Consider the following 19,856-nt stretch of genomic DNA (forward strand, 5'->3'; position numbering starts at 1 on the left):
GGAGGGTTCCAAAAATTCACCACTCTCTGCAAAAAAAACTTCCATGCACCCCTCAGTTTGAAATGCTTCTTTATCTTATAAAAGTGCATCCTTGTTCAAACCCCGGTATTGCAGCATTTATGTTGTCGTACTCCCTTTGGATCTTGTATCTTTCAGTGAGATGCCCCCTCATTCTTCCAAATTACATGGAATGCCGGGCTGATTAGTGATAAGACAATACACTCATCCCCTTCAGTAGCCTAGTGACTCTCTTCTGGATGGCTTCCAATGGTTGTTTTTTATAGGCATCCGTTAGTCTCGTGAGACCATGGATTTGCGCCTTGGAAGGTTTCCAGGGTGTAGGCCTGGCAAGGTTGCATGGAAGACCAGCAGTTGCCCATGCTGCAAGTCTCCCCTCTCCATGCCACCGATATTGTCCAAGGGAAGGACATTAGGACCCATACAGCTTGGCACTGGTATCATGGCAGAGCAATGTGTGGTTAAGTACCTTGCTCAAGGACACAACACGCTGCCTCAGCCAAGGCTCAAACTAGCGACCTTCAGATCACTAGACGAATGCCTTAACCACTTGGCCACGTGCCAACACACAATGGTTGTAGGTCCTTTCTTAAATAAGGGACGGTAGGGTAGCATAGCAGTTAGTGCGTCGCTGTACAATGCCAAGGACTGGGGTTCAATTCCCGCCACTGTCAGTAAGGAGTTTGAGCATTCTTCCTGTGACTGCTTGCGTTTCCTCTGGGTGCTTGCACATTCCAGAGACGTACGGGTTAGTCTTCGGACTAACTACGGGTTAGTAGGTTAAGTGGTCACGTGGGTGTAATTGGGCTTCTTGGGCCAGAAGGGCCTTCAGCTGTGCTTTATCTCTAAACTAAAATTTTTTAAAACTGTGCACAGCACTCCAGCTGTGATCTCACAATTATCCTGTGCAAATGTTGCAATGTGTCACTGTTTTTAAACTCCCTCCCCTCGGAATAATGTGCTTTCAGATTAGTTTTGTTGCCAGGTTTACCAAGGTGCAATGAAATTCCTGGATCATATGAGGCACCTATCATAAACAGTACAGATGGACATAAGAATACAATAGCATACGCGGATATATTGTACCATGCTAAACAATAAATATGGCAAATGAGAACTAAAGTAACAAAGTATAGCCCCACAAACTGATGTAGTGTGAAAAGAATTAATAAAGGGACAAAAATTAACTGCCCTGTATTCCCCACTCTGACTTTTTACTTCTTCCCACCTGCCTTTTACTTCCCCCCAGGCTCCCTCCTCCTTACCTTTTTCCTAGTGTTCACTCTTCCCCTCCTATCAGATCCTCTCCTCTCCAGCCCTTCATCTTTCCCACCTACCTGGCTTCACCTATCACTTTCCAGCTAGCCTATTTCTCCTCCTCACGCCTTTTAATTCAGCCATTTCACTCCTTTTCTCTCAGTCCTGAAGAAGGATCTCAGCCCGAATCATCAATTGTTTACTCTTTTCCATAGGTTCTGCCTGTCCCGTTGAGTTCCACCAGCATTGTGTGTGCTTTACATTTCCAGCACCTGCAGATTTTCTGTGTTTGTAACAAAGGGGCAATAATGGAAGAGTTACAATGAAAGTTTCGAAAACATGGCAGCAGAACTAGCAAGAGAATGTGAAAGAGGTGATTGTTTCTTGAAAGATACTGGCGTGGATAGAGGAATGGCTGACAGGCAGGAGGCGGCGAGTGGGAATAAAAAGGGCCTTTTCTGGTTGGCTTCCAATGACTAGTGGTTTTCCTCAGGAGTTAGTATTGGGACTGCTAATTTTCATATTGTTTGTCAATGAATTGATGATTTTGTAGCAAAGTTTGCGGATGATACGAAGATAGGTGGAGGGGTAGGTAGTGCTGAGGAAGCAATGCAATTGCAGCAGAATTTAGACAAATTGGAAGAATAGGCAAAAAAGTGACAGATGGAATACAGTGTTGGGAAATGTGAATAATGTATTTTGGTAAAAGGAATAATACTGCAGACTGTTATCTAAATGGAGAGAAATTTCAAACATCAGAGGTGCAGAGGGACCTAGGGGTCCTCATGTAAGACCCAGAAGGTTAATTTACAGGTTGAGTCTCTGATAAAGAAGGCATTTATTTCAAAGGGAATAGAATATAAAAGCAAGGAGGTAATGCTGAGCCTTTTTAAGACACTAGTCAGGCCGCACTTGGAGTATTGTCAACATTTTTGGGCCCCATATCCCAGAAAGAATGTGCTGTCTTTGGAGATAATCCAGAGGAGGTTCATGAGGATGGTTCTGGAAAGGAAGGGTTTAAAATACGAGGACTGTTTGGAAGCTTTGGCCCTGTACTCACTGGAATTTAGAAGAAAGTTGTGGGGGGGGGGGGGCATCCCATTGAAACCTGCCAAATGTTGAAAGGATTAGATAAGGTGGACGTGGAGAGGATGTTTCCTACGCTGGGAGTATCCAGAACTAGAGGGCACAGCCTCAAAACTGAGATGCGACCCTTTAGAGCAGAGGTCAGGAGGAATTTTTTTTTAGCCAGAGAGTAGTGAATATGTGGAATGCTGTACCACAGACTGCGGTGGAGGCCGAGTCCGTAGGTATATTTAAAGTGGAAGTTTCGTGATTGGTAAGAGCATCAAAAGATATGGTGAGAAGGCAGGTGTATGAGGTTGAGTGGGATCCGGGTCATGATGGAATGGCGGTGTAGACTCAATGGGCTGAACAGCCTAATTCTACTCCGATGTCTGATGGTCGTCTGGACTATAAAGATTCGGAATCTGATAACAGCTGGGAAGAAACTGTTCTTCTGTCAGATTGTCTGGGCTTTCAAGCTCTAGCATCTTTTCCTAAAAGGTAGATGAGAGAAAAGGGAATGGTTAGAGTGACAATACTCTTAGTCTTTCTGATTCAATCTTCCAGGAAGGTGGACTGGACGAAAGGTTATGGTGAGCTTGTGGTGGACTGGGTTGTGTTTAGCACTCTCTGCAGGTTAGAACAGTTGTCATACCAGGCCAAAGTCAACCCATCAGGATAACTTCCAGCAGGTTAGAACAGTTGCCATACCAGGCCAAAATCAACCCATCAGGATAACTTCCATAGCGTATCTGTAGAAGTTTGAGAGAATTGTTGTGGACTAGCTGAATCTTCTTAGCCACCTAAGAAAGTACATGCGCTGATGTGCTTTTTTGATCATGTCAGTATGGAGAGCCCAACTGAGTTTTCTGGTGATAAGGATGCATAGGAACTTGAAGCTATCAACCATCTCTGCAACCACTCCATTGATGAGGTTAGTGTTCAACCACTACCACCCTCTTCCTCCACCCCCTTCTGCTTCCTTTGGTTAATCACACGCTCCTTCACCTTGCTGATGTTAAGGATTGGGTTTTCATTCTAACAGCAGGGCACATGGTTTGTGATATCTTTCCTGTTCTTCACGCCATCATTTTTGTTGATTTGGCCTATAACAGTGATGTCATCAGCAAACTCAAACTGGCACTGAATTCGACCATTCTCGGGGTACAGTGTACATAGGGCAGAGTATGGGAGTGAGCATGTGATCCTGGGGAACTCCTGAGGGTCAGGGTAAGAGAAATATTGTGAGCAACTCCAACTGACTGAGGTCTGCCAGTCAGAATATGCAGAAACCAGTTGCAGATGGGTAATCCCAAAGGCCAAGATCCAAGAGTTTGTTCATGAGTTTTTTAGATATTATGACATTGAAGTTGTGCTGTGACATATGCATCCTTAAGATAATCCAGAGCTGAATGCAGTGTCTGGAAGATGGAATACCCCGTTGATCTGTTTACAAAGGTGAACATCTTAGCAATAAAGGCCAATAAGCATTTACCTTCTTAATTATTTGCAATACCCACATGTTAACTTTTTGTACTTCCTGCACAACAATGCTAAGATCTGTTTATACTTTAATCATTTGCCCTCTCTCCACTCAGGCAATAGATTTTTAATTCTTCCTACTGAAATGCATGACATCACATTTCCCTGTATAAAACTACACTTACCAAGTTTTCACCCACTTGCCAGACCTACTTGTATCCTGTTACAGACTCCAAATATCCTTATTATTGTATGGATAACTTGCACTCTACTCCTCTTCCAGAAATTTAATTTACAGTATATAGAACATGGAACAGTACAGCACAGGCCCTTCAGCCCATGATATTGTGCATCCTTTTAATTAGTCCGAGAGTAATCTAATGCTTCCCTCCTGCATAGCCCTCCATTTTGCTCTCATCCATGTGCTTATCTAAGAATCTCTTAAATGTCCCTAATATTTCCGCTTCTACCACCACTCCTAGCAATGTGTTCTTCACTCCCACCACTCTGTGTAAAATAAAACTACTTCTAACATCCTCTGTATCTTTCTTCCCAGCACCTTAAAATTATACCCTCTTGTATGAGTTGTTTCTGCCCTGGAGGAAAAGCCACTATCTCTCCACTCTCTCAATGCATCTTATCATCTTGTACACCACTATCAGGCCCAGCTTGCTCAACCTTTCCTCATGAAGCATACTCCCTAATCCAGGCAGCATCCAAGGAAATCTTCTTTGTATCCTCTCTAATGCTCCACATCTTTCCTAAAATGAGGCAACCAGAACTGAATACAATACTCCAAGTGTGAAAGATAGAAAATAACTGAGGATCAAAAACATTAATTACCTTGTTTCAGTCTGAAAATGATCCTCTTAGTAACTATTAAATTAAACTCATTAGTATCACTCTTGTTACAAATGATCCGCGCTTTCAGATATAAAGTCTTGAGCTTTGACCCTTTACAATATTTAATTATTTTTGATTTGATTCTTCACTGCATGCTTTAGCTTATATTTTGTCTCTTCCTGTCTTGCTTTGATTGTCATTAACCTCTGCTGTACCTAGTGTAACTGTCCTTTTCCTTCATCTCCCTCCCACTCCAGTTAGGCTGAAGTCATGTCAATGTGCCATTGACCCCAGCATGATTCAAATGAAACCTTTCACAATTGAACAGCTCCCTTCCCCGAGTCCTGGTTTGTAAGCCCAGTGAATCAGAGCCCATTTCTCCAAGTCATTGAACCCCTGTGCTATGTTGCTATGGACACTTTGCACGTTCTCTCTGTAATCCCTACCCTTATCCAAGTAATCAATGAGGCAGTTCTGTGCAGTTTGACTTGATGGCTCTCTGTTACTAGCCCTTCTTTCTTAGGGTGGCAACTTGGTCACAAAAACCAGTTTCTGATTAGCAAGATGCAGTGCCTCAATAGCGATTATAGCGATCATCACGCCTGATGTCCTTTGTCAGCCAGTTGAGCTCCACCACATGCTCACCAGCTGTCAAAAGATTCTGAATGTCAGTCTCAACTCATGACATTCGGAGTAATACATTGGTAGGGATAGGAGATATTTTTCTTTTAGCAGAAATAAATGAGTCATTTCTTGGTTCACAAGCCGTGACTTGTAGGGTGCCACAGGCATCAGTGCTGGAGTCTTTGCTATTTAAAATCTGTATTAATGACTCAGACAAAGAAAAGGGGTGTATTGTAGCCAGCTTTGCTGGCAATGTGGAGATAGTGGGAGAGTGAGTCATAAGGAGAGCACAAAGAAGTTGCAAATGATGATAGATAAACTTTCAAAAAAAGGTGGAGATAAAGTTGACAGATGTGGTGTTCTGTGAGAACTGTAAGGTTATCTGCTTTTACAGAAAAACAGAATGAACAAAGATTACAGAGTGCTATGCTACAGATGGATCTGGGTATTCTTGCCTGTGGAAGAAATTTAGAATGCAGGTATGTGAATGTGTTAATAGGGAAGGAAATCTCTTTGGGAAATTGTATTAGCAGCTTTAAAAGAAGGAAGAGCAGCTTGACTTGTGTGGGTTTGTGGGAATGTGGCATTGTATGCAAATAACATGGTATTGCATTTCCTTGTGACTTCTGAAGTACAGAACAGACATTTTGCTTAAACAAGTATAGTTCTCTTGTCACTGCATGGAAACTTCATGGGAATGTGTGACATGAATATTTGATATAAAGGTGTGGCCAGAGTTTAAGAGGACTTCAGCGCCTGCAATTAGATCTGAACGGATTCTACATCTTGATTTGATGATATATTTTTTATCGAAGACACTCAGTGTGGTTGGTCTGCTGTGTGCTGTGTTCTCTCAACTCGGAGTGTTGTGTTACTACTTATAAGTAATAAACAGCTTAATTGGTTAAACTTATCTTTGACATCATGTTCAGGTAAGTTATGGCAATCAACCTTCGCCTTTATGCTATTTAGTGTTGCCGATCATTTGGGAGCATGTTGCTGACATTTTACAAGCTTTTGCTTGTTTGTAGTGACATTTTAATAAAATAATTTCTAATTGAATTTAATCTGTACCTTTGACTATTAATCCTTTAAGTCTAAGTGTTCTGTCAGGTTTCACTGTGCAAGTTCCCAATAGTAACAAATTGGCTTCACTGACCAGGGCACTTTTAATTAATTTGCTCTTACTTGGAAAAGGATAGAATCTAATTTAAATCTGCCAATCCAATACAAAACAGAATAGGGGAAAAAGACGTGATTATTCACAGGTACATAAATACAATAATGTTTACATAGTTTTATGCAAAAGTTACCTTGAGATTGACAGATCTGATCAATAATTAAGAAATAATTTCGATTTATGCAATTTGTTTCATGACTTGAATGTGTCCCAAATGAAGAAAAGCACCATTGGAGTGTGTCACTGTTGTAACTTTTGAAATGTGACAGCTCATCAGGATCCAAAGAACAGCAACATTATTATTTCCAGCTTATTTTTATAATGATGTGGGGTGACAGGTAGAAAGATGGAATCCCCTGGTTTTCATTCGTGTGAAAAGGCTGATGGGGCTCTGGACAGAGCAGTGCTCCTTCAGAATTGATACTGATACCTTGTTGGTGTGCTTTATGGAACTAAATTAACCAAGGACCTTTGACTCAGATAAGAGAATGCAGAAGATGACATCAGAGATTTGGAGACTACAATCATCTGGATCTTTTTTTGTACGGCAAACTTTTCTGAGGAAAAAAACCCAGAGGATGGGCAAGGGGTATAGTCAGAGGGACAGAGAAAGAAAAAGGAGAGAGAGAGAATATTGACAACGTTGACTACTCTAACTTCCGCTAATGCCCCACCCCCTGTACCCCATCCGTTATTTATTTATATACACACATTCTTTCTCTCTCTCTCCTTTTTCTCCCTCTGTCCCTCTGACTATACCCCTTGCCCATCCTTTGGGTTTCCCCCCTTCCCCCTTTCCCTTCTCCCCAGACCTCCTGTCCCATGATCCTCTCATATCCCTTTTGCCAGTCACCTGCCCAGCTCTTGGCTCCATCCCTCCCCCTCCCCCTCCTGTCTTCTCCTATCATTTTGGATCTCCCCCTCCCCCTCCCACTTTCAAATCTCTGACTAGCTCTTCTTTCAGTTAGTCCTGATGAAGGGTCTCGGCCCAAAACGTCAACTGTACCTCTTCCTAGAGATGCTGCCTGGCCTGCTGCGTTCACCAGCAACTTTGATGTGTGTTATTGTAATAAGGTTTTTTTCTTGAAATCAATTTAGTTTACTTCTTAATCATATCAACAAATTACAATATGAAACTTGTTTAGAGATTTGTATGATGAAAGATTTTGTGGTTTGTATCTAATATGATTCTGTCATTTTACATTGAGATTCTGCTATTTCCTGATGGGTTAAGTCATGGATAAGTTTCATCTCTTGTAAGTGGGAACCTCTCAGTGGGAAGTGGAAAAACAGCATAGTTTCACCTCTACAGGTTCAGACAGATTCAGACATTTGCTTTTATAGGGAGGATCATAGCAACTGACACGCAAGCAAAATCCGTCAGTTCAGAAAAATGGATTAAGATAAGATATTTATGGGTATTATCTGAAATGAATCATTTAGTCAGATTCTCTAGGAATTTAATTTTGAACAAACCTGGTGTAGTTCCACCATGGAAAGTGACATGGAGTTTGCTTGTAGCAACTCACAGAGCAATGAATCATGTAATTGTTGAAATAGATTGTTTATTTCCCTCTTCCTCAGTTCTATTATTTTGCATTTTTCATTTGGCACATGAGTAATGATGATACTACTGCACCACCCATTCTGCCGTATTAATAAGGGGCCTATACCAACCAGTCTGGGGAATTGTACTGTAAGACAGAAAGGCAAAGTTGCATAACTCAATATAACTTGAAGGTGAAACTGTTTCTTTCTTTGATTTTTTTACCCTTTTGTCTTTCATCTGATTTTCACCCAGCAAATCTACACCTTTGATGTTTAGAATGATTCAAAGCCTACAGCATCTTGCAGCTCCAGCATACTGTGTTTCATCACGACCTGGAGCTGTTCATATGAAGTTTGTATATTTTCCCTGTGACCCCATGGGTTTCCTCCAGGAGCTCCAAATTCCTCCTACATCCAAAAAGGTTCTGTATTCGAAGTTAGCCGATGGTATAGTTGGGTGGCAAAGAAATCAAAGGGGGAATTGATGGGCATGAAGGGAACTAGGTTATAGGGTTGCAGAGAAATAGGAATGATGTGATGTGTCTGCTAGGAGCTAGCATGGATTTGATGGGCTGAATGGCTCCTGTTGTTCTGTAAATAAAAAAAAAGTCTTGTAAACTCAGAACCCACTTTGCCATTCACGGCTAATCTGACTATAACTTTGTCTCTGCGTTCCTTCCTACCATGGTAACTTCACCTCCTTACATTTACTTACCTTTAAAAACATTGAAACGCGTAGCTTCTGCGGCAATTTGAAGAACAGAATTCCGAACATTTAACCTCTTGCAAGGAATTACCTCAGTCTTAAATGAGCAACCCCTCATTTTTAAACATTGTCCTTTAGCACTAGATTTTCCTACAAGAGAAAACAATTTCTCTCCAACCCACCCTGTCAAATCCCAGAAGATCTTAGCAACACACACAAAATGCTGGAGAATCAGCAGGCCAGGCAGCATCTGTGGAAAAGAGTACAGATGACATTTCAGGCTGAGACTCTTCGTCAGGTCCCTTCAAGTGAGTTTAAAATATTGCCCTAAATATCTGAAACATGACTTGTTATTGTGTTCAGTTCACTCAGCAATAAAAACGTTATTAGGCAAGCTTTCGTAATGATTTGCTACATTGCACTTTTGTGAGTCATTTACTAGAACATCCTGACCCCTCTATTTCAGGGTCCTACTTTCTCTCGTCATTTAAATAATGTGCCTTTTTTATTGTTCCAGCTAAAATGGACAATTTCACATTTTCTCACATACATTAATTGTCAGGTCCTTGAATACTCACCTTAAAGACTCCTTACATTCTCTTCACAGTCTACTTATCTAGCAACTTTATTGTGGTCTTCATCCAAGCCATTTATATAAACTGTGAAAACAGGAAGCCCTGTACTGATCCCAGTGGCACACCACTCATCACATCTCACTAAGCAGGAAGCGACCTACTTATGCCTACTCTCTGTTTCTTATTATTAAAAAAAGTTTTGTTTGTCAAGTATATCAAAACATACAGGGAAATGCACTATTTGTGTCAATGACCATCGCAGTCCAAATATGTGCTGGAGGCGTTCCACAGGTGATCACCCCACTCCTAGCACCAACGTAGCATGCCCGCAACTTATAAACGCGAGATTCTACAGAGGCTGGAAATCCAGAGCAACACACGCTGAACACAGGAGTAACTCAGCAGATCAGACAGCATCTACGGAGAGCAATAACCAGTCAATGTTTCAGGCCAAGGCCCTTCACCAGGACTGGAAAAGAAAGGGGAAGATGCCATAAGAAGGGAGTACAAGCTAGAAAGTGATCAATGAAGCCATTTTGGTGGGGGAGGGGGAATGAAGTAAAAAGCTGGGAGGTGATAGGTTGAAACGTAAAAGGCTGGAGAAAAAGGGATCTGATAGGAGAGGAGATTGGATAATGAGAAAAAGGGAAGGAGGAGGAGCACCAGGGGGAGGTAATAGACAGGCACTCCTCATGGTCCGGTCCATGAAATCCTGATTCCGGTTCATGGTCCGGTTCATCGATCCTTATTCCGGGTATTCCTGTTTTCCCTTGTTCCATTGGGTGCCTAAATTGAGACACCTGATTCCTGTTTTGGGCTGGCACATAAATACCTCTGCAAACGGAGGGATCTGTGCTGGACTGTTCCCTTCCCCTCCCCATCTGAATCCCTGGGAGTTATCTTGGCAAGTGTCCTCAGCAGTCATCCTGGCCCTGTGTCCTAGAAAGCGTCCTAGAAAGCATCCCAGCCCTGTGAAAGCATCCCGGCCCTGCGTTCCAAGAAGGAGTCCCGGCTCTGTACCCAAGAGCCTAATCAAGCCGCGTCCAAGAACTGAGCCAAACCTAATCCAAGAGCCACGTCCTGTGCTAGAGTTCCTCCACCAGCCCAGTGCTGGAGTTCCCTCATCCAGTCCAGGAGTCTCTAGTCCAGTCCAAGCCATGTCCAAGAACCTCATCCTGTCCAAGCCTAGTCCATGAACGTCGTCCTGTCAAAGTCAAGACTTTGTGTTCTCATCTTGTCCATGTGCCTCGTCCTGTGCAAGAGTTCCACGTCCAGTCCTATAGCCACGTCTTGTCATCGCCTAGATCCGGGGTCCGAGTTCGAGTCAAGACCCAGGTTCTGGGTCCCTGTCTAGTTTCTGGCTTGGAGTCCTAGCCCAGGGTTCTAGTTCCAAATTCCTTGTCCTGGTCCTGCTTTCCTAGTCTTAGTCCTAGCCCAGGCCCAGTGTCCTTGTCTCGTCCAGGGCCTGTGTCCATGTCCAGCGTCGTTTCTTCCAGACTCCTCTTGCTTTCTTGATAAATCGTATTTTGTTCCTAGTACTTCAGTGTCTGTATCTTGCATTTGGGTCTGCTCCCAACGCTCCTTTATGACATATCATGTGAGCCAGGATGTTTCACCTCGATCTTAATTCTGTGCGGTCTCATGGCTTGAGCCAGCCTGTCAAACAGGAGCACTTAAAATGAGCCACTGCACATTACTTCAGTGCTCACTCTACATATGTCCTGTGCTGCTAACTTCACCATTTCATTGCTGTGGGAGTGCTGACAGAGTGCAGGAGTTTGCAAAAAGCAGTCTGGACACTATCTCGTTTAAAGTACAGGAGTTATGTTCTGTGAGTTTTCAGACTCTAGGACTGAGATTCATGTTCTGATGAAGGGTCTCTGCCTGAAACGCCAACTGTTAACCCTTTCCAGACCTGATGAAGGGTCTCTGTCTGAAACGCCAACTGTTTACTCTTTTCCATTGATGCTACCTGGCCTGCTCAGTTCCTCCAGCATTTTGTATGTGCTGCCTTGTAAATTGACATGTTCCCTTTGATTCTCACCAGTTTTTATCAAGGCACCGTAGAAAGCATCCTATCCAGATGTATCAAGTGCTCTGCCTATGACGGCAAGATCTGCAGAGTTGTGGACAAAGCTGAGCACACCACAGAAACCAGCCTCCCCTCCATGGATTCGATGATGATGCTTGCCTTACCACGGTACTTCTCATTGCCTTGGTAAAGTAGCCAACATAATCAAAATCCCACCCACCAGGGCTTTCTCTCTTCTCACCCCCCCCCATCGGGCAGAAGATACAAAAGCCTGAAAGTACGTCCAGCGGGCTCCTGGGCGGCTTCTGTCCCACGGTCATAAGACTATTGAATGGTTCCCTAGGAGGACTCTTGATCTCACAGTCTATCTTGTTGTGACCTTGCGTTTTCCTGTCTACCAGCAAGGCACTTCCTCTGTGGTGTAACACTTTATTTTTCACTCTGTTATTGTTTTGCCTCGTGCTACCTCAATGCACTGCTGTGAAGAATTGGCCTGTAGGCACGACAAGTTTTTTTTACTGTTCCTCAGACACATTTGACAATAATGAAGAAATTTACCTATTTCTAACAAGTTCACTCTGTGGGCTAGTTCTAAGCTGATTACCAAAAGGTTTCTCATTTCAAGTGTTAGCACTCTTGATTCTTCTGGCTTCCTTCCTTCTCACCTCCTGCCTTACCACACCTGCTGGATTAGGGTGTAGAATTGTCATCTTGTACTTTCCTTTAGTTAAACTTTCCTATGTTTGCTTATAATTTTATATAATCGCTTACCACAACTGAGACAACCACAACTTCTTTTTCTTTGTTCTAGTAACACTCGATGAAGTGGCTGTAACCACAAAGTTTTATGCCTCAGTTTTGACTTCAGAATTGCCTCTGATTCAATATCAGCAACTGCAACACTTCCTGGCACCACTTGCCCTTCATTAAATTTGTTACTATACTCACGCTCTCCCAATATAGTCTTCTCCTCATTTTCTGAGACATAAATGAACTGACTTCCAGATGGTATTATGACTAAACATTACACACTGATGATAACTGCAAACCTGTTTCTACATAACTCTTTTGGCATAGATAATGTGCTCAGCCTTTTGTAGGAGTTGTAATGCTAAATGATCTGGGCTGCAACAGAACTTTGAGACACTTTTGTCTCAGGCAAATCATGCAATGGTTTTGAATATGTTACCTGGGCTATTTCAAGCTGCTAATGGGAAATCTCTTTGATATGTAGAGTACTGTGCTTTTTAGCAACATTTAATTTCATAATATTTAAATTACTATCCAGTAAAAGAGAACTTGTTTTAATATCTACATCTATTTTCTTTCAGTTGTGAAATTTGCCTTGAAAGTTTGTAACCTACAGAAGGCTAAATATTCATTTGGAATTTGTTTTCACTGAATGTTGCTAGACCTGGACTGTAAACCAATATAATCCTGCAGTTGAAATGAATCTTCCGAAGCTGAACCTTTGTATTTGCTGTGGACAATCACACCCGCCTCAAGAAAACCATTCGTATAATTATCGAGATGAAATAGATGATGACCTCATGTGTGACATTTGCCTGCAGCCTCTGGTGGAACCAATGGATACGCCATGTGGCCACACCTACTGCACTTTGTGCCTTACTAACTTCCTACTTGCCCAAGATTTCTGTCCCATGGATCGCAAGCCCTTGTGTCTGATGGTGTGCAAGAAGTCGAGCCTGTTGGTGCATAAATTGTTGGATAAAGCAATGGTTTTCTGCCCATTTAAGGAACATTGTACTGAAGTCTTGCAGCGCTGTGACCTCGAAGTTCATCTACGTCGCAGGTAAGTACGCTTGGACATGGAGAGAAAAATAATGATGCAAGTTCACAACGAAATGATTCCTTTGTTGGGTTTTGTCTCCCAGAAATGTTTTTGCTTGAATAAAATGATCAGTTCCATTCACAATATATGAATGCAAAGTCAGATATTTATTATGACTTAAAATTTTCTGTAATATTTAAATAACTGTTAAATTCCTAAAGAACCATTCGTGTATTAGTACATTTACCTTGCTGATGAATTGATTTGACTCTTAACCCATTGTGTATTGTGGCCAAACTAACCTGTGTTACATCATAGAAAGATTAATTCATTTTTCTCATCAGTACATACAGCTTTTAAAATGTCAATATTTATCTCTTTGATTTTAAATCAAAGACCTGTGTGTGTTTTTCTTATTAATAACAGCTGTCCTTCCACAACTGCAAATATTGAGATCATTTTCAACTTCTCTCTGGTGCAGCAGGCTTGGGTTAACTTGCCTGCAACTGCTCCTTATATCAAACATTAAAGGGTGTTTTTATTTCACATTTTATTTCCTTGTCTTTCCTGTGAAAACTTTGTGCATTCAGTGGCAATCTTAAAAGCAAGAAACTTGGTGAGTTTTTCTGAACGTTACATATAGTCACCATATACAACCCTGAGACTGGTTTTCCTGTGGGCCTACTCAGTAAATCCAAGAACCATAATAGAATTAATTAAAGATCGCTTCCAACAGGACTGTAGACAAACTGGGCAAATGCAAAAAGAAAAAAATATATATTAATAAATAAATAAGTAAGCAATAAACATCAAGAACATGAGATGAAGAGTCCTTGAAAGTGAATCCTAAGTTGTGGGAATGTTTCAGTGATGGAGCAAGTGAAGCTGAGTGATGTTATCCCCTCTCGTTCAAGAGTCTGATGGTTGAGGGGTAATAACTTTTCCTGAACCTGGTGGTGTGAGTCCTAAGACTCCTCTACCTTCTTTCTGATGATGGATGCTGCTTTCTTATGACAGCACTCCATGTAGATAAGCTCAGTGGTGGGGACTGCTTTACCCATGATGGACTGGGCCCTGTCCATTACTTTTTGTAGGCTTTTTCATTCAAGGGCATTGGTGTTTCCATACCAGGCCATGATGCAACCTGTCAATATGCTCTTCACCACACATTTATGGAAGTTTGTCAAAGTTTTAGATGATATGCCGAATTTTCACAAACTTCTAAGAAAGGTCCAGGACAGGTCCTCTGAAATAACAGCACCGAAGTGTTTCAAGTTGCTGACCCTCATCTCCTCTGATACCCCCAATGTGGACAGGCTCCTGAACCTCCATTATCCTCCTCTTGAAGTCAATAGTCAACTCCTTGGTCTTGTTGACATTGCGTTAAGAGGTTGTTGCTGCGGCACCACTCAGTCAGGTTTTCAATCTCCCTCCTAAATGCTGATTTATCACCACCTTTGATTCAGCCAGTGACCATGGTGTCATCAGCAAACTTAAATATGGCATCGGAGCTGTGCTTAGCTTCACAGAATGTCGTCATAGTCATAGTCATACTTTATTGATCCCGGGGGAAATTGGTTTTCGTTACAGTTGCACCATAAGTAATAAATAGTAATAAAACCATAAATAGTTAAATAGTAATATGTAAATTATGCCAGGAAATAAGTCCAGGACCAGCCTATTGGCTCAGGGTGTCTGACCCTCCAAGGGAGGAGTTGTAAAGTTTGATGGCCACAGGCAGGAATGACTTCCTATGACGCTCTGTGCTGCATCTCGGTGGAACTATATTACCAAGTAATATAGTCCAACTCTGATATAAATGATAGCCTCAAAATTTGTAGGCTCAATTTGAATTTTAGTGAGAAAGCAGGTAAATCTTTGCAAATGAGACCATTAGATTTTGGAGCAGAATTAGACCATTGGCCGGTCGAGTCTGCTCTTCAAATCTTTATAGTGTTCTGGTTTGTGGCTCAATCATCAGCTATTAGACGCCAAGTTTCAAAGTTTAGATTATATAAGGGATATTTTTGATTACTTATTACTATCCAGGGTTTAATTTCCTCTTCACACAGCAATTGTTAACACATTTGAAGAACATTCTTTCATAGACTATTTTAAGGGAGTCATTAATCATTTGAAATAAGCAGCTTAACTGTGCAAAGTACTACACAATGGATTTTTATAAGAAGACTTTAATTAGTGTCCTACTAGGGAAAATGGAAGCGTTTTTGTTTTTACTTTAAAAAAAAACAACTAGCATTGTTTGTTTTAATTTTAGGAAGTCCTAAAGCTTTCTTGTTATTTAAGCCATTCACATGATTGACTGAACAGCCAAACAGACCATACACAGTGTGGAAAATGATAGCTGCAAAAACATTTTAATATGTTTCCTTAAAATTGGTGTAGATTTTGGTTTGAGACAGGATCCTGACTGGCTAAGGCATCTTCTAATTTAATATAACTTGTTAACATTCAATAGGTTGAAAAGTGAAAGACTGAAAATGGAACTGGATACTAGAAAGTATTTATTTGCAAGCTTAGCATACTGAGGGTACCCGATGGAAAGAAGAAAACATTTGGTTTCGTAAAGACTTTTTTATACCCTCTTGACACCCAGAATTGGCTAACACTTAATGCAGCACAGTGGAACTGCTACCTCACAGGATGATAGACCCAGGTTCAATCCAGATATTAAGGGGCTGTCTGTGTAGAGTTTTCACAGTTTTTCCTGTGACTACCTGACTTTTTTTCCTGCATCCCAAAGACATGCAGGCTGGCAAGTTAATAGAATATTGTTGCCTCTAGTACAGAGGTGAGTGGCAGAAGTTGGGGTGAATGTGTGGAAAATTAAAAAAATGGAATTAAGTCGACAACTGTAAATGGGTAGTTGATGATCTGCATGCGCCCGATGGGCTGAAGGGCCTCCCTTTGTGCTGTACGTCACTTTGACAGGACGACTCTAAATACTTTGGAAACATGACAGCTAGTGTATGCTTAACAAGTTCCTCAAGTTGTGGTAATATAAAGATGTAATGTAATTTGCTTTAGTCATGTTGATAAAGACATGGCCATCAGTATACCAGTAAAAATTTAGATAGAAGCATTGTTTAACAAATCTATAAAACTTAGTTCCTCTATAATTGTAGCACTCTTTACTGTCCTGGGATCTCTCTAAATTTTGTGCTGAAGTCTTTAGACTGAAACTGGAAAATGCATCCTTCTGGTTCAGATTTGACCATACTACCAACTGAATCAACAGATGAGTTATGATGAAGTGTCATTTATTGAAGTGTTAACTTTGTTTCTCTCTCCACAAAAGTGCTGTCTGAACACTATTTTCAGCTCCTGTTTCAGGTTTCCAGTTTCTGTAATATTATTTTTGGTGACTCATTCACTTTATTATTAATTTAACCTCCAGTGACCTTCTCCCATCTGTTGTAGAGATGTTAATCTTAATCTTTGGTACAACAGGCAGGGATTCAGACAATAGGAAATGTTTATGAAGTGCAGTACCTTTTTTATTCTTTGTGTTCGATAATGATTAATTAAAAATAAACCGTAGGCTCGAGAGCACTGCCACTGCCTCACCTGTTTGCTGTCCCAAAGTATTTTGGTATCTTTGAAAGGACATTGCTTCCAATCAATCATTTGAAGATCAGATTCAGTAATCTTCTTATATTTCAATAATGTTCAGTGCAGCTTAGTTTTAAGAGATTTAAGTTAGAATGCCAGTCTTTGGACTGAAATCACAATTGATCCATAAAGCAGGAAGTGACTTGTGATGCAGATGGATTTAAATGTATGTGTCCTTAACTCTAACAGAGCAGCACTCCATCGCTGACCCTTTGACAATGAAGGCTCTGTTACTACTGGTGTTACCCTGGCTAAGTCCAGCTAACTATATTGACACTGTCGATAACCTGCAATTTAAGTATTCAGAGCTGTGAGTAGCCAAAAATAGCTCCACATTTTGTTTATACCAAAATATTTTTTAATGTCTATGCTTAGGAACAATGAACACTGAAACTAAAGGTGCCAAAATTCCTGCTGATATTGATGTGTATTTTTGCCTGCTACAGTACCTTATGATTAGATTCCAGCATTGTAAACATATTTAATTACAATACTTGCTCTGTATGATCTGTATTGCTTTTGGTTTTTAATTAAGACTGGTGCATATGGACGTTATAGCATGCAGTTTTGTGACCTGCTGTAAAAAAACTTCATGCTATCAAAATAAATTTCTTATCTGTTCCTGAATCTTAATACTAAAACGAAAAATGTAATTACTGGAAATCATAATTAAATACAGAAGGGCACACGAGCCATTTGTGCGATCTGACATAGAGATTCATTGCGATAATTCTAAAATGCCATTTCTGGCATTCAGAAAAAGAACTACAGTGCTTCAATTTTTGTAACGTTCACTTACTGAAAGCAATGTCTCAGCGGCTTGCATTAAAGATGCAAGAATAAAAATGTCGCTGGAAGGTGAAAGCTGGATGAAATGGAAGACTTTTGAATACAAGAACAAAGAATTCCAGGTAAAGTGAGGGAGCTTAGTATGAAAGTGTAAAAACCAATAAACAAGAATAAACAACTGTGAATAGAATGGGATGGAAGGAGATGCAAAGAGTTGGAAAAATAAGAATGGGAGTGAGCCAGAAGGTGAAGAACATGGACACTAAGACTAAGAAGAATTTTAATTTATACTCTTTGTGGTTTTATACCCGTAATTTGCTTGATTACATTTCCGTGGAGACTGGTTGAGTCAGATTTAAACTAGTTTTTGCTGAAATGTACCCTTATGCCCGTTTTGATTGGCTCAAATCTTTTCCTCAATGCTGAATGTGTTTGTGAAGAAGGAGCTTCAACCTGTAACATTAACTCTTGTTTTTCTCTCAAACTGATCTGTGGAGTGCTTTCTACATTTTCTGTTCTTGTTTCCAATTTCCAATGTCAGTAGATTTTGCTTCTCATCTGAGGGTGTTCACTGGGATGCAGCCAGCAGAGGTCTGTGGGATGTGGTGGCAGTAAGCAGGATGTAGGGTTGTAATATTCACCAACTTTATGATGGGTGAATGGGCGAGGAGACGTTTGTATTTGGAAATATTGGCAGGTGCTGTGGGCCAGGAGATGCTGCAACCAGACTCCCTTTGGCTTTTCTCTTTGCTTGATGCTTCCAAAAAAATAGTTGAACAAGTTCCTCATAGTCCTAGAAGGTGGGTCATTGGCTTACTAAAGGTGAGCAGCATGCACTCTTTTATAATAATCCCATTTTATTGTCTCTGTATTTCCACCAACTTCTCCCAGATTTTACTACTAGGGGTGATTTACAGTGGTCAATTAACATACTAATCCACACATTTTCAAATGTGAGAGAAGCAAACAAAAGGGTGAAACCTACACAGTGACAACATTTAAGTTTCACTCAAATGACAGTGGAGGTCAGAATTGAACCCAGTTGGCTAGAGCTATGAGGTGATCGCTCTACAGCTGTACCGCTGTTGCCATCATCTGCAATTACCTGCAACATCCACGAGTTACTGTCCATAACTGAGAACAGTAATTGCCTCATTTTCTCAGTCACCAGGCCACCTTCTCTGGTTTTCCTTTTCGGCATTATGTTCTTTAATTCTGATGTTCATAGTTTATGCCCAGTCTACAGATTGATGTGTTTTGTTATACTATTTGAAATACTTTGAAATTTCTCTTTCACTGAAATCCACACTATAGTGCTCTAGCACTTCTAACTTCTTCTCATCTATTTTTCATTTAATCTTTTTTATCCCTTTGTCCTAAAAGTTACACTGAAGCTTCATCCCAGCAACTTTTTCCTTGGAACTTTTCTGAAATTTTGACATTCTCCACACTTGCTTTTGCAAATTTCAATAACTTTTCTATTAATTAAGTCACCATCTTTATTCACTGTCAATGATAGAGTGGATAGCCAGCGCCTCTTCCCCAGGACACCACTGCTCAATACAAGAGGACATGGCTTTAAGGTAAGGGGTGGGAATTTCAAGGGGGATATTAGAGGAAGGTTTTTTACTCAGAGAGTGGTTGGTGTGTGGAATACACTGCCTGAGTCAGTTGTGGAGGCAGCTACACTGGTGAAGTTTAAGAGACTACTAGACAGGTATATGGAGGAATCTAAGGTGGGGGCTTATATGGGAGGCAGGGTTTGAGGGTTGGCACAACATAGTGGGCCAAAGGGCCTGTACTGTGCTGTACTATTCTATGTTCTATATATCATCATTGCCTACCCTCATTGTTTAATGCCAATGATTACTCAGATTTGATCCTACCCATTACCCTGCCCAGGCAGAAATTAAACTACCCTCTCACACAGCCAGGACCATCACATTAACAATTGAAAACTTTAATACAGTGGCTGGCATAGTGGTGCAATAAGTTTTGCTGCTGTCTTGAACCAGGTTCAATTTTGATCTCCAGGGCTGCGTGTTTTCATGTCCTCTCTCTGACCATATGGTTTTCCTCCAAGTTTCCAATTTCCTCCCACATCTCCAAAACATGCTGGTGGGTAGATTAATCAGTTACTGCAAATTAACCAAATATCAGTGAATTGGAGAAGAAAACGAGGACGGAGTTCATGAGCATGTAAGAATGAATAGCTTACAGGAAAAAAAGTGGGACAATGGCATTAATCTAGAATGCACTGAGAACTGGCATTGACTTGAGGATGAATTATTTCCTTCTATGTTATGGGCAAT

At 41.0% G+C, this 19,856-nt stretch overlaps 1 protein-coding gene across 1 annotated transcript in view; it reads left to right on the plus strand.

Annotated features, from left to right (window-relative positions):
• The first annotated feature begins 12,778 nt into the window (after positions 1–12,778).
• Positions 12,779–19,856, plus strand: part of lnx1 (ligand of numb-protein X 1) — a 102,490-nt gene continuing 95,412 nt past the window's right edge. Inside the window, exon 1 of the mRNA XM_072252706.1 lies at positions 12,779–13,143. Within this exon, the coding sequence (XP_072108807.1) occupies positions 12,779–13,143 (365 nt within the window). The remainder of the gene's footprint in view (positions 13,144–19,856) is intronic.

The sequence above is a fragment of the Mobula birostris genome, chromosome 3, assembly GCF_030028105.1.
Source record: "Mobula birostris isolate sMobBir1 chromosome 3, sMobBir1.hap1, whole genome shotgun sequence".
Lineage (NCBI taxonomy): Eukaryota > Metazoa > Chordata > Chondrichthyes > Myliobatiformes > Myliobatidae > Mobula > Mobula birostris.